Source organism: Nothobranchius furzeri, chromosome 3, assembly GCF_043380555.1.
Source record: "Nothobranchius furzeri strain GRZ-AD chromosome 3, NfurGRZ-RIMD1, whole genome shotgun sequence".
Taxonomy (NCBI): Eukaryota; Metazoa; Chordata; class Actinopteri; order Cyprinodontiformes; family Nothobranchiidae; genus Nothobranchius; species Nothobranchius furzeri.
The window spans coordinates 49170058-49185613 of NC_091743.1; the positions used below are offsets into that span (position 1 = coordinate 49170058).

Sequence of the window (15556 nt, forward strand, 5' to 3'; positions counted from 1 at the left end):
TAAATGGAACATGCTGGTGAAGGTTCTCAGTCATCCAGGTTATGGTAATCCAAAAGGGTTCAAATGAAGGCAACTGGATTTCTTTAGTTTGTTGAAGACATTTCGCTTCTCATCCGAGGAGACTTGACATAGCTTCTCGGATGAGAAACAAAAGATCTTCAAGAAACCAAATAAGTCCAGTTGCCTTCATTTGAACCCTTTAGGATAAATAGAGCATTTTAATGTGAAAACAAGTGAAACATCAGTATTATCTCAAAATGTGGATCATCTAAGCAAAACAAAACGCACTGAGCCCTTCAGCAGAGCTGATGTTGAGCCATGAAGACGACACCAAAATAAAGGTACTCTAATCTTATTTACTATTTTTGACAGTTTGTCCTCAGCAGTTTCACAGCAAACAGGCTACACTTATGGAAGCCTGTTGATACTTAAAAAAAAAAGTCTATGCTGTAAGCTTTTGACGTGATTGCACCCAAAATATAACTGTAGCAAATCTGTCATATTAATACAGTAAACATCCATCCATCTATTTTATTCCGCTTATCCGGAGTTGGGTCACGGAGGCAGCAGCCTAAGCAGAGAGGCCAAAACCTTTCTCTCCCCAGCCACTTGGGTCAGCTCTTCTGAGGGAATCCTAAGGTGTTTCCTGGCCAGCTGAGAGACATAGTCCCTCCAGCGTGCTCTGGGTCTTCCTTTAGGTCTTCTCTCGGTTGGGCGTGCCTGGAAAACGTCACCAGGGAGGCATCCAGGAGGCGCCACCTCAACTGGCTCATCTCGATGTGGAGAAGCAGCGGATCTACTCTGAGCCCCTCCAGGATGACTGAGCTTGTCACCCTATTTCTAAGGGAGAGCCCAGACACCTTGCAGAGAGAACTCATTTTTGTCTGCTTGCATCTGCAATCTCAGTCTTTCTGTCACTACCCAAGGCTCATGACCACAGGTGAGGGTAGGAACGTAGATCGACCTGTAAATCGAGAGCTTTGCCTTCCAGCTCAGCTCCCTCTTCACCACCACAGACCAGTACAACACCCGCATCACTGCAGACGCAGCACCAATCCGCCTGTCGATCTCACGCTCCATCTCTCCCTCACTCGTGAACAAGACCCTGAGAAACTTAAACTCCACCATTTTACAGTAAATGAATAGATGTAATAAATATTCTTATTGTTAAATGATACACCCGTGCAACGTCACTCCTAAACAAGGACTGAAGTTGTTTGAAGGCAAATAAAAACCCCTATGTGTGATCAGGAAGCATCACATCTTATCTACAATCATTTTACAACAATCTACAATAGCAGGCTAACGTTTTAAAACTTGAGCCATCCTGTCCAGATGTTTGCAGCAGGAATGAATTCATTTAGGGTAATTAGACCAATTCATGTCAAGCACAGTAGAAGTTATGCTCTAAACATCCAATAGAGTGTGTGTTTGTGTGTGTGTGTGTGTGTGTGTGTGTCAGCAACTTTCCTGCTGAGTACAAGATTACATCTGACTTGGAGTTAAAGATTTTTTCATTAGAGTTGTTGACAGATGACATTCCAGCTGCTGATCGCTGGAACACCGACACCGTTGCAGACGGTGGTCTTTTCTAATCCTGTTGTTCATTCAAACATCTCACAGACAAAACTGTTGCCTTAACATTCAGATTAAAGACATCAGGCAAGAACACAATACTTAAAGGAGTACAGCATACACGTGGAGTTTATTAAGGTTTATTGTGCAGTTTATGTGGAAAATGTAGACTAATGGCAAATAAGCAGATTTTTATCAATAATCTATAATAATGATAATCATGAATCACTATGATTGATTTAAGAGAATTAAAGAAAAGAAAAATTGTTGATGTCGTTTACAAGAGGTATGGATCTGTAAGTCTTATCAGTTTGGGGCTGAAAATAAAAATGAACCAGACACGCCCACTTTATAATGACAATTTTTTTAGTTAGGAGCGTTTAATTAGGCATTTTGTAATGTAACTTTAATAGCGTGCAGCTTTTGTTTGACCTGTTAGTGTAAATGACTCAGCAGGGATGTTGGTCTCTGCTAACACAGTTGTAGGACTTCTCTGCTCTGGATTGTCAAAGTAACACGACGCCATCGCACAACGTTTAGAAATAGGTTTAACCTTTGAGAACAAACGTTAGGCCCTTTTAATCGGCCTCTCCGACGACTACAGCTGTGGCCAAATGTTTAAAAGAAAACACAAACTCCTTACAGAAAGACTGAAAACAAAACTTTGTGATGATGAATCCCAGCTGTTGAGTCAGCTGGATGCACAACTTGTCTTAATCAGTCATTAAACAGATTTACTTATTATCTAGAATTACCTGCAGAATCATTTCACCTGTTAAGTGAAAAAATGTGTTGCAGAAAACAAAATGGGAGTTTTACGACTTCAGACAAAATATTTCATTTATGCAACATGAATTATAAGCGTTGAGTCATGGACAACTAGCAGAAAGTGTTCTGTACCCCAAGAATTAATTCTTAAATGGCTGACTTCACATAAATTAATCTGGAACAAGTCAGAACAACAAGTCCTTCATGTCAAACCTACTGAGACTTATTAATAGATTATTGTGCAATCTACCCTTGAAAGACTTTTTTCCAGGAACGCTGGATTTTTGTGCACCAGAACTTACGGCCACTTAACTGAAGCAGATAATGTACAAACGTCATGTTAATGGTGCAAAAACTGCAGACACACCTGGATTTTCTGAGTACAAGTTTATTATTTTAAAAAGGCTTGATGAGAAAATTAAATACAACTTTGTGAAAAACTGAAAACACGTGGCTCTAGCATCAGTGTCTACATAGGAAAGGACTTATTGTTAAACCACATCAACTCTGTTTCCATTCGGCTCCAGGGTTTAGCTACAGGCTGTTCAGGTCCAGTTCTGTAGTCGCGGTTCTACACAGCCGGCCGGTTCCCCAGCTGGATCGCCAGCGCTCACTGCTGCGTCATCTTAGCGGCTTCAGCTTTGATCAGCGAGATGAGGTCCAGGTTTATTAGGAACACGAAACGAAGACCTGCGATCTAAAGAGACAGAGAGGAAATGTTGTGGAACTTTTCTCACCTGGTTGTTCATCTTAAAACATAAACATACCTCCACCACTGAGTTGTTGTTTAGCTTCCACTTGTTGCCCGACAGGACCGGTCTGCCATCGATGTAGATGGGCCGCTGGCCCTCGTTAGCGATGAAGAAATCTCCGTTATTCTTCAGCTTAATTACTCCTGCAAAAGCAACACGTCACACTACATGAAGTCATGATGAACCCTTCATCTGTAACATTTCAAAATCACAGCCACAATCTCACAAATACCCAGTTGTTGTTGTTGTATGATTTATTTATTTCTAACCCTTTCATCTTAAAGGGACTTTAAGTTTTAAATTTTTATGCGATTGCCCCCTCAGGCCAAAAGCGTAACGGCAGCTTCAATAGTAGGCTCGTGCACGAGGTGCGCATGCTGTACGTGCACACTCCTTAATGAAAATAACAGCTGAGACAGTCCCGTGTGTGTGTGTGTGTGTGTGTGTGTGTGTGTGTGTGGTGTGTGTGTGTGTGTGTGTGTGTGTGTGTGTGTGTGTGTGTGTGTGTGTGTGTGGGGCCCAGAGGACAGGAGAACGTGCAGCTAATTAATTAAATAATTTGGTTCTGTACCTTTCTCTTCAGCACAGCCGACTAAGGTTTATGATGGATCAGTCCTCCTGCATGCTCAGATCATTCCCTTCCCTTGCTTGAAAAATTGTTCCAAAATGAAAGTTGAACCCACATCTTTTTTATCTGCGAATTCAATGCCGTTCGGCGAGTCTCAAATAAAAATTTGGGCATCTTACTGTAAAAAAATATACCATTAATGTAAAAAAGAAACTCTAAATGAACTATGTTCACATCCAGAATTGAACTCAGGTCTTCTGCATGGGAGTCAGACACCTTACAAGGTGAGCTACACTCTAGTAACATTCACAGTATCTGTAACTTTTATATCCTTGATGACAGATGAAACAACGTCAAACCAAAGAACGATTTGCAGCAAAAATGGCTGTTTTGTTGCTAATTTGCAGGAAATATCTAGAAGAAAGTTCTACAGAAAGTAGCTAAGGGTCCTCAGAAATGTAGCTAGGTTTGTCACTAGGCGTTAGGAACAGCGACAAAGTCACTGAGTTGGCACTACCTCTCTCTCTGCTACGGATAGCAAATGCTACGGGCGATGCCTGAGCGTGAACGCACATGAAGCAGCCTGCTCGACCCGAGCAACTCTCTTTTTCTGTGATTTTACAGAAAAAGGCAATCACAGTAAAAATGCCAGGGCTCATTCTACAGGACATTGCAGGAGAATATATGAAGAAGAAGTTTATTATTTCTATACATGTTTTGGCTGTAAAACTTCCTTAATGCCCCTTTAAGAAAATGTTATAGGTTTAGTTCATTAGTAAGTCCAGCAGGTGTCAGTGTGCTGACAGTTAAACTCCTGAGTTATCCTTTTGAGACATCAGCTTTTACACAGCGCCCCCCTCTGGCAGCTTCATGCTAAGTTACTCGTTTGTTTCTGCAGCAGAACTCATCGTCTTTTTCCAGACTCAAAAATCAAAACTGTTTTACGTTTTAAAAACATCACAACTGTTCTTCATGTAAATGATCTTCATTTAAGAGTAAATAGACTCTGGAACTGCTGAGCTGATGAACCTTCATGGACACTTTATTTCTACTTTCTGACTATTAAACTGTTTTTGTTGTTTTGTGATACTGGTATTATCAGCATAATCTGTATAATCTGCATCTCACTACCAGTGCTGGGAGTAACGGCGTTAAAGTATAACAGCGCTGCTGACAGCGTTCTCTGTTGTCTTTATGTCTAACTCTTATTTTTAGCTTGTATTTTTCTATCTTACCTGTTTTTCTTTGACGTGAAGCTAACTATGTGTCTGTTGCTGCTGCCTCTTGTTCAGATCGTCGTTGTAAATGAGAATGAGTTCTCAACTGACTCATCTGGATAAAGGCTAAATTAAAGCTGTATAATTTACATTTCGGTACAGTTAGTTTTTTATTGGTTTAATGCATTTTTAAAAGCTTCTTTTTATCTTAGCATGTATTTTTTTTGCCTAAATGGTTTTTTGGAGTCCTGTGTTGGCAGAAAAAGTGAAAATTTCCTCACTGAGCTCATGACATAAAGCTTTGAATCTTGAATATTACAAAAAAAGAAAAACACTTATTTGTTGCTTGTTTTTTTAATCTTGTTTTTTTTTCTGTAACCAACACTAAATCATAAATGTTCTGATAGTCACCTTGTTTTCTGGATATTTTCCAGGCAGGCCCTTCTAGCGACAAATCTACATCAATCTGTTTGTCTTTTGTTGCTCTCCCCAAAGTAATCTGTATGCAACACAGAAACTATCAGTAAGAAAACACAGTTTACGTTGAATTTATTTCACCCCTGTCCACATTTTCTCCTCACCTCTCTTGATCTCATGAGGTAGCGGACCATTCTTCCTCGTAATGCCGCCAGTGTCTGATTGTCAAAGTCAGGCATGCTCATCCCTGATGGCAAAGAAACAGGAAATCAAAAATAGATCTTCCACAAATAAAAAAGGCAGATAGGCCATTTGACTGTTCTGCATGAGAGCCAGTCTACCCGTGATATTGTCCACCAGAACCTGCCAGCGAGGCAACTCCTGCTCTAGCTGTCTGATCTCCTTCTTCTGGTGGCGATCTGAAATCATCAGCTCTGAGAAGAGACGGCAGAGAGACTGGAATTAGTCTGCTAATCTAATCCCAGTCTGCAGTCTGACAGACAGCCAAATGAGAATATTTGATCAAAGTCAGAAATCCTGATAACTTAATAATGAAGTCATTCTCCTGTCTAGGTGAAGAGATGCACTAAAGATACATTTTCTAAAATTGTTTAAAAAAATAAAAGTCCTTGAATGAACTAAGAGTTACGACTGGAATCACACGGAAGGCCACGGGGTTTTCCTGCACTTCTGTAGAAAGACCAGCAAGTCTGAATAAGGGAGGAATTATTATTTATTTTTATTATATATTTATTATTTCAGGCTTAACTTTTAACAAACAAGAGGACAGTGTCAGAGACAGTAGTAGTTTAGGTGTGTTAACACTCACCGTGCTCCAGCACCTCGTCTCTATTCTCCCTGTGTGAGGAGACAGAAAGCTGCTCGATCACTTGGGACAAAAATGATCTGACCTCTTGAAAACAGAAAAAAAATAAAATAAAAATAAAGATTCTCACTTTAACTTTGCATCATCAACCATCTGCTCAGCATCAGAGAAGTTGAGGACTTGGTCACCTTTAGGGAGGGGCTGTACTGCAAAACACAACCAGTAAACAACACACAGTTTATTTATGGTTTACTTGAGCATTCTTCCACATAGCTGATTTCTTGGTCTAATAATAGCATTAACATCACTTAGGATTGTTTTAATGACCATTTAAATCCCAACTGTGTACATGAAAGCTCCTGGGTTTTAGTGGACTCTAGCTGAGGTGTGTGTGTCTGAACTTACCACTCTGATCATCCAGCAGGTAGTACTGCTTAAGCAGCTGCCAGTGAACCATCAGGCTCTTAGGCGTGCGAGAGGGGTGAAAGACACTCGGATGTTTGCTTAGAAGCTCCTGGAATATGTCCAGTTTGGGCTGACTGGCCTGTTTAGAAAGAAAAAGCAATCCCATTATGTGCCAAAAACAGCAAACTACAAGAGGCTGTAAAGGGTTTGTGTTGATTCATTTACCAACAGCATCTTCATTATTAGAGCACTAGCAAGTTCTTAAATATATTTAATAAAAAAAAAAGGTTTAAGGTTACTTACTGAACCAATCTTTGCCAGCAGTGTCTGTTCAGCCTGACTGAAGAGCGCTTTACTCTGAATTGCTGCAATTGCTTCAGGATGAAGCTGCCGCATAGCCTGCCATGCTAGCCTACTCACAACAAAAACAAAAACGAGCTTAACTAACAGGAAACTGTAGAAATGAGAGAAAACAGAAGACAGGCTTGAGGACGGTCTCTTACTTAGAGATGACGGGGTCATACAGCAGAGCGTACCACCTCTCTTTAATCTCCCGCAAACTGAAGCGGCAGCTGAACTTGACACCGAGATGAACAGCAGTTAGATCAGTAGTCTAAAAGCAAAGAAAACACACACACACACACACACACACACACACACACACACACACACACACACACACACACACACACACACACACACACACACACACACAGATTGAAGGGGTTTGTCCTGATGGATCTGACAGTGAAGCGAACGTCTGTTTTGTTGAACTGCTCACCTGTAACACAGCATTAATCAGCAGTAAATCATCTGTGGGTTTCCATCGTCCCAAGTCTTTAGTGATATGCATCGGCTGCTTGCTTTTCTTCACTCTTTTAGGCATGGGTGCAGAGTTTAATACCATTGTCAAGGGAGGGGTGAGAGCGCCTCCTGATTTTGACACCTAACAGGAAAAAAATAAAAATAAAACAAACATCAGTAATTGATACAAGCATCCCATGCAGGTTCATTAGGGGTGTGACATCTTTGATACCTCACAGGGACCTACGATTCAATTATTAAACAATTATCATAATTTTTGATGGATGTTTTCACTGTTTAGAATTTTTTTCTCACGCCACAGCTTTTTCATACTTCCAAATTAATTCAGCATTGATTGATTCAAGTTACCAAGTTACTAGATTATTCATGTGAGCCTGGACATATACCCTAAATACTTTTGAATGAAATCTACAGGATGAATTTTGAAAAAGAAAAACAGGCAGTCAGTTTCGCTTTTATACACAGAATCAGCTGAAATGGCAAACTGGAGCGATGCAGAGATCTGGGAGCTTCTGGATGTAGATCTGAAGCTCAGATCAACAGTTCAAGGGAAATGTGAAGAAGAGACTCCTTTTGGAGTGGCTCATGAAAAAATGTAAGGAGCGTTGCTTCAATTGGCATAAAAACAAGTTATGTTCAAGCTAAAGGGGAGTCTGTGATGGTGAGGAGACAATCCCCACACCCACTTTGTACCACCATCGCGTAATCTTTGTGAAACCACATGATTGTGCCACAGGCGGACCACTACTAAACAACAAAGGCTTCATGGTGCTGCTTCAGCTTTGCAGCAAAGTAACGCTGCAGTTTTATGAAAAAGGCTGGAGTTGCAGACAACAATGGAAATGTCTAAGGTGCTGTCGCATGTTGGTAGTGTTGCATTTTATTTTAGTTTTACACAATTTTCCTGACGAGTAAATCTCAAGCTAAGTGGCTGAAGCTGAGAAACATGCTTACACCATTGCTGTTTGTTTTTTTTCCCCCCTTAAGTGTCTGGATAGCACTCGCAACTTTTATGTTCCTGCCACGCTTCACAGCTGTTTTTCAGCATTTATTTATTTATAGCGATGCATTGATTAAATGGTGAATCAGCACACTCCTCAGGTTTATCACATCATTTGTCTTCAGCTCTTCTAAGAGTGAATAGCGTTGAAGGGTTTCAGACCTTTTTCTTCTCAACAGATGAAGGTTCACTGCCCGAATAGTGAATCGGCTCTATGACGGTAGGACCTTTGACTCTACTGGACGACTTCACCAGACTGCTCTCCACAAGCTCATCATCAAATTTCTTCCTCTTTATTGACCTTATTGGGTAGACATATGCACAGGTACGCTTTAATACAAAAGTATCATTGCAACAATATTTGAGTCTGTTCCCAATCAATGAAATTATAAAAATGGTTCAAAATACAAACCTGGATGAACTTCTTCGTTTGGGAACACCACTTCCAAAAGCTTGTGTTGCTGTCCTTTTAATGTCTTTTACACAGAGTGACTCTTCATCCTCTGACCGGCTCTGACCACCTGCAACTCCCATTGATGCACCAATCACAGGGTCACCCGCCTGCATCTCTTCATTCACTACAGAAAATGCAAGAAATGAGCTAAAACCGTTTTAGATGGGACTTAAAACACTGTCATACAGCTCCAGCTTAATATAAGGGAGCCATACATTTAAATATAAGTGGGTGTGTCCAAACGTTAGGGTCATACCATTTGCTGATTTACTTTGATAACATTTATAGGTTGATAAAACGATATATTTTAAAGTGGTTTTACATTTGCTGTGAAGCCGAGTCTGTGCTCTCTATTAATTACTCACACAAGTAAAAACAAAACAAAACAAACAAATACATTTAAACGGAATCCACTGCGACTAAGATGGTTTGGGTGAAGAGACATATTTGAAGTCAAGACGGTTCAGACTTTAGTGAAACTTGTCTGATATAAAATGTATCAAACATTTTAATACGAATCACGGTGTACCCACATTTTGTACATCTTTATCAGTTGTACGTGTAGACTAGTAAACAAACTGTGCGGCACTTTTGTTTACATGAGTTAGCGTAGGGCCTCTCTCGTTTTCTTCAGCTATCAAATATTAGTCAACATAAACATTATTATCCGTTGAGATGGGGTTGGCACAAACAAAATCACGAGGTACAATCAAATAAATCATAAAATTACGTCAAAGCAAGAAAAAGTTGTTATATGATGCCGTTAGCAAAGTTAGCATCTCCTACAACAAATAGCATTAATTTACACGAAAACACAGCTAGCATTGCTAACTCACCTTTCACTACTTGTATCCTACTACTAGAAACGTCGATAACTTCGTTTATATGTTCCTTTCTTGCTTGTATAGGGAGGGTTTTTTCTTACATCGGCTACATGTTTAGCATGAACATTCCACCTTGTTAGCGTTAGCCGCTATGTTGCTCAACCCTGGCTTTAAAAACAGACGTAATGCACTCTCTCGCCCTCTAGTGGACTGGAGCGGTACAGGCTGTTGCGGTACCCTCCATCTGATTGATATATTTTTTAAATACAAATATTCCTTCAATTTTAAATTACATTTTTAATTAGAATACAAATTTAACACATGGTATTACAACAAGTGCAAACAAATATTCAATTGATCTGAAAATGAATCTCAACAGCTATTTAAAAATTCTGAAAAAAAAATCTAAATGACTGTTTTGACACTTAAATGATAAACTGCATATTTGTTACATATAATTTAATTGTTTCTTTGTAAAATGAGCCACAGAGAACTCCATTTCTTGTATTTACAAGCACCTTAAATGTCACTCACAGTATAAACGATGTCATCATTCTTATAGTTTTGTACTGGGGTTTCATCACCACCTATCCACAGCTGCATTCCTCTGCCTAAAATTAAGATTGCAAATATCTGAACTAGTTTTCCTATAATTCAATTCAATTCAAGTTTATTTATATAGCGCCAAATCACGACAAGAGTCGTCTCAAGGCACTTCACATAATAAACATTCCAATTCACAGTTCATTAAGCCAATCAGAAATAATAAAGTATACACATATCTATAAAATAACCATTATTAGCGATGGTGTTACTTTACTATTAAAATAACAAACATTCAAAATATCTTTGCTGATTTGTTGGATGTTTGTTTCCTATTGTGGAATATGTCTATTTTAGGAACAATGACAGAAACATGAATCACCTTTATCCTGCTTTAGATTTAGATTGTGCTCAGAATGAATGCAAGTTCCTTTTTTCATGAGCTTTGTATGGCGTTCATGTCTAAATAAGAGTGAGACACACTCGTCTTCAGGGGTCTTTCATTCAGTCCACAGCAGAAAGCTGGTGAAAACCACAGCGTCCAACTTGGTCACATTATACAAGAGGCCTGGCATCATTGTGCTTCCTGTTAATGCTAATAGTCATAAATAATCTGTATCAAACTTCAGGCAATAAGAAACTGGTTTGATCGGCTTAAGAACTAATCTGTAACACCACATCAGAGTTTAAGAGGACAACTTTTCCTAAGCAAGGCAAAATGTATTTACAGTAACAGCTTCAGGTTGTGCTACATGAAAATAAATACATGTTTACATTTTTACATCTTTAAGAAAGCGCAGCATCACCAACAGTAACTTCAACATTAAAAACAGAAAAAGAAAACAAATGCAGATGAACTCTTGGTTGAATAGAAAACAAAATAAGAGCGTACCGGTGTGTGGAAATTCAGTAGCACCATGTCATCCTGCACAGGTACGTTCACAAGAGCTGCCTTTTAGAAAAAGTACTTTTAGTAGGATTTTCTCCCCCGTTTGCACCTGTTAGCATGTTTAAATCTCCACAGCTTTCCAGAATGAGAAACAGCATTTCCCATGCACCAGTTTGAGGCTTTTTCTTAAGATGAGTGCATATACGAACATGCTCTTTGAATCTGACAGTAACTTTATGATGATGCATGTTTAAAAAGTGCAAAATAATTCACCTGCTTTAAACACAGCTGTGTTGTTGCAGATTCAAGAAAATAACAGGTTCTGGTTGGACTCATGGTGGCTAAAGTGGGAACGGCGATCACTTGTTTGATCTGTGGTCACACCTCGCCAAGGAAAGACCTCCATGAGCTTCGTCTTCTCTCCCACGTAGGCCCCTGGCGCTCTGAGCTGCAGGTGAGGAAGGCTCTGTGTTTCGGTGTCAAAGGTTGAAGACCCGCTCCAACACGAACCGCCGCGTGGAGCAACCTCCTGGTCCCTGTGATAACGAATCCTGCTAGCTCTCTCCCATTCCCGTGTATGTGGGTTAGGGGTGATGGCGGTGGAGGAGGAGGATGAGGGGGGAGGACGACTCATGTTTACTAATGTAAAAAAAAAGGTAGAGCAGGTCATTGCTCAATGAACTGGAGGCTAATGGCATTTTCTGGAACTAGAAGTGTCCGTGTCTTGGGCTTCACTGAAACTCCCTCAGGATCAGGCTTTACATTGAACTCTATCAGGATCTACGGAGACCAGAAAGTAAACAGATTAGGACTGTAAACAAATAAACAAAGACACAAGTGCTGGCCAGGAAAATCCCTGGATTACATAATCCAATTAATTCATCAGGAGCTGGAATCCATAACAACTTAAAACTCCCTCTTCGTCTCTCATCGCATGAACTCTTCTTTTGAGTACGAATTGCTTTTATGACTAACTTCTGGTCTGTGACTAAAAATGACCACATAGAAGTATAACTGCCCAGTTTTCAGCCTTCGTAGGCGGGACAAGTACGACCCAACTCACCCGAGAGAGAGCAAGGTAGAGCTCCAGCTCTGCGATGCGGCGCCCGATGCAGCTACGCTTTCCCACGCCGAAGGGAATGGAGGCGTACGGGTGGTGAGACCGGTCCTTGTTGAACCAGCGATAGGGATAGAAGTCGTTTGGATTCGAGAAAACTGCAGGATCCCGGGACGTTGCAAACTGACACAAGGTGATCAAAGTCTGGGGGGCAGATTTTTTTTTTCTATTAGAGCTTAGCAAAATTCAAAACAGATCCACCGATGTTCGTCTGGTGAGAGGACTCACATTTTTAGGAATGAGGTAGCCTCCAACCTGGATGTCTTTATCAGGAACGACTCTTGCGTTAGCAGGAATGACGGGATATAACCTGGAACACACAAAAAACAAAAATAAATAAATAAAGGTTAAGTTGTCTGTGAAGGTTCTCAGTCATCCAGGTCATTGTAGTCTAAGGAGCTTGAAAGAAAAGCGTCCGTTTAAGTTGCTTGAAGACGTTTCACCTCTCATCCGAGAGGCTTCTTCAGTTCTAAGTTCAAATGGTGGAGAGTCCCAGATTTAAACCCAGTGGGAGTTTCCCCCCGAAGAGGGAACAAAAGACCCCCTGATGATCTTCTACATAAACACATGAGCCAAGGTGTGAGGGTGGGTGTGGGTCCTATTCAGCAAGAGTTTCGGGTGAGCTCATTGTGAAGTCTGGCCCCACCCTATCATGTGAATTCATGTGAAAAGGTTAAGTTCAATTTGGAGATCCTAAAAGGGGCTTGGATAAGAAAAACCTTGAGACTTACCTGAGAACCTCTTTGACCGTGTTCTTAAGGAGAGGCATGCAGGCCACATCTGCAGCTTCAGGTACCCTCCGACCCCCCAGTACAGTCAGAACCTCCTCTCTGACCGCAGCTTGGACCTCCGGGTGACGGGACAGCTCATATAAAGACCAGGACAAGGTGCTGGAAATCTGAGATGAAACAACTTTTTTTTTTGTTTCTGCTTGGACAAAAAACTAAATCAAGTGAAGAATTTTGACATGAAGAAGTGGGTCTTACTGTGTCAACTCCGGCGAGAAGCAGCTCGGTCACGTTGCTGTAGACGGTCTTCATGGGCATTCCCGTCTGAGAGAGGAAGTAGGTGAGGTATCGACCCTCCACCTTCTCTCCTCTGGCGACCTTCTGGGCTTCTTCCGCCAGGCGCTGGTCGATGTGACCTTTAGCTGCACACACGAGGAGATGAGAGGCAATCATGAGCAAAGATGCTGCAGATTCAGTCAAGCTGACACACAACAGGAAGTCTTAACCCCTCTGAAACCAGATCATGCCACTCGGGCATTAACTCTGACATCCAGGACTCCGTGCTCATGTCAGGGCTGATGATCTTGCAGCATGTGAGGGTTAAAGACTTTAACCTCCGGCTTTCTGATTTAAGGTGATTATTTTAAACATGTTTGATGACTCAGATCGGCGTTAAGTCCGCCGAGCTGGGAGGAAACCACCAGCAGCCAAAAAGAGGCGAGGAAGAAACGCTCCGACTAAATGTTGGTTTCTGTTTTCATGTTGGAACTTAAACTCAAACCTGCTATCCTTTCAACCCTTCCTGTTTGCATCAAACTATTTTGATGAACGGTTTTAATTCAGCCTACCAAAATCAAACATGTAGTCCCAGCACTGACAAAAGGTGTTCCAGGGTTTGGGGAACAGCTGGTGCATCCAGCTGGGCATGACCATGGTGAGAAGGGTCATCACGAACATGGTGTTAATGGACTGGATGAAACGCTCCGTCTCCTTGGGAACAACCGCATCCAAGCAACCGATTCTGGAATCAAACAGCACCGACGAAATACCTGCCGGAAACCGACCAGACAGAGTCACGTTAATGTGGGTCAGAACATTCCATGAAAATAGGATTGACAAAGTGGTGATATTCCATAGTTTTCCTGTGTGCAGCTGGCTCTAATCTTACCCTCCAAGCCGAAGCGATAGAACTCGCTGGCGACGTCGGTGACCAGGCCCTGAGAGTTTCTGCGTAGGCGAAGCTTGGTGATCAGGTCAGTGACAACACTGTTCAGGGTTTTGTCGTAAACCTCCACTGCCTTCGGCCGCAGCATGTGCTTCCCCAGGAGACTTCTCACCGCCTGCCACTCTTTGCCCTCGCTGTGAGGATGCAGAGTCTTTCAGAACCATCTCAACCCAACTATTCTGACACATTCAGGATGAGGCAATGCACCCCTGTGATACGGGCCAATATCTTTATTACTCACGATGTCAAGAGTCCACAGTGGTATCCCCTGAGCTTCCTGTAGTCCTTCCAGGAGGAGATGTTGGAGCGCATGGGATGCTGGCCCTCCTGCCTCAGGACCTGCTCTATGAGCGCTGGATCGGCCACGTGGACAGTCAGGATGGGGCCAAAGCTCGCCTTCCACATGGGACCATATCGGTGGAGTCCATCCACCTAGGACATGAGAAAAGATGTTTTGTTATTATTTACAACAACCAACAAATAATAATTAGCCCTGCAGACTGTTGGACGGCTGATATGTTAGGAAGCTGTAGGAGGATGTCTGCAGGCTCTTGCAAAAAACGAACCAAAAAGTTATGGTATGCAGTAAAGAAAAAGAAAAAAAGCAGGGCTGGCTGTGGATGGTGACAAATGAAGACTGGAGTGTTGCGCGCGCACGCGTACACGCGCGCACACAGAAAATATTCACGAAGTCATTCTTTACTCTTCATTAGAAGCTTTCCCAGTATTTATCTAAGCCTCTGGAGGCACCAAATACAACCGTTTACACAAATCAGAACAAAAACAGTTTAGCGTAATCGTGCCAACTCGTGCACTTCGCACCTTTCCCCGCTAATCTTCCTCACCTGTAACTCGTGCAGACGAGTCAGACCCTTCTTTGCAAACAAGTCCCAGACGAAGCTGGAGACCGTGGGTCCGGGCATGTCGTCCAGCGTCCTGACCGCCTGTCGGCTGCAGCCCGGCGGACTGACCGCTGCTGCGCCCTCGGACCACCTCTCCATCCACTTCACCAGCGGGAAGGCGTTGCGGACGGACACTCGGAGAGCTTGCTGCAACATCCTTTTCACTTTCATGGAGCGGTGGCTGCACACAGATACGTCGGACGGCGATGCTCATTTTGTTTTCCCAGCTGGAGGCCGTATTTATAACGAGCAAACTGCTCCCCGAACCCGCGGGGAAAAGGCTGTAAATTCTCCAAAGTTTGGGCCAATCACGCGCGCAAAAGACGCGCGGGTCCCGCCCCCAGCTACAAAAGCGAGAACCCGGCGTGGAAGGTGTGTCCAATCAGAGGTCTGAGCCGGGACCACGCCAGAAACAGAACACGTGGAAGGAACTGGATAAATAATGCATAACTCCTGTAATCGCTGGGCCTTATCGCTGCCCCAGCGCGGGGGGTGGGGGTGGGGTGGGGCGGTGGTGGTGG

General features: G+C 42.3%; 2 protein-coding genes across 3 annotated transcripts; both read right to left on the reverse strand.

Annotated features, from left to right (window-relative positions):
* Nucleotides 1-2715: 2715 nt before the first annotated feature.
* Nucleotides 2716-11476, reverse strand: mcrs1 (microspherule protein 1). Of its 2 annotated transcripts, none has more exons than XM_054749646.2 (14): nt 11337-11476; nt 8766-8931; nt 8516-8654; nt 7310-7474; nt 7032-7141; nt 6832-6940; nt 6529-6667; nt 6254-6329; nt 6127-6155; nt 5639-5731; nt 5462-5544; nt 5292-5379; nt 3111-3238; nt 2716-3040 (listed from the first exon to the last, which is right to left on the reverse strand). In XM_054749646.2, exons 2-14 carry the CDS (start codon nt 8918-8920, stop codon nt 2954-2956), a joined length of 1401 nt encoding a protein of 466 aa, XP_054605621.2. In that variant the 5' UTR covers nt 8921-8931; nt 11337-11476; the 3' UTR covers nt 2716-2953. The 2 variants fall into 2 exon arrangements, with proteins under 2 accessions (XP_054605621.2, XP_015815179.3); XM_015959693.3 differs by lacking the exon at nt 11337-11476 and adding an exon at nt 9644-9787.
* On the reverse strand, nt 9909-15282 carry cyp27b1 (cytochrome P450, family 27, subfamily B, polypeptide 1). The gene is made up of 9 exons (XM_015959692.3): nt 14979-15282; nt 14375-14565; nt 14077-14267; nt 13757-13957; nt 13167-13330; nt 12912-13078; nt 12409-12490; nt 12127-12324; nt 9909-11843 (listed from the first exon to the last, which is right to left on the reverse strand). Exons 1-9 carry the CDS (start codon nt 15204-15206, stop codon nt 11730-11732), a joined length of 1536 nt encoding a protein of 511 aa, XP_015815178.3. The 5' UTR covers nt 15207-15282; the 3' UTR covers nt 9909-11729.
* Nucleotides 15283-15556: the final 274 nt, after the last annotated feature.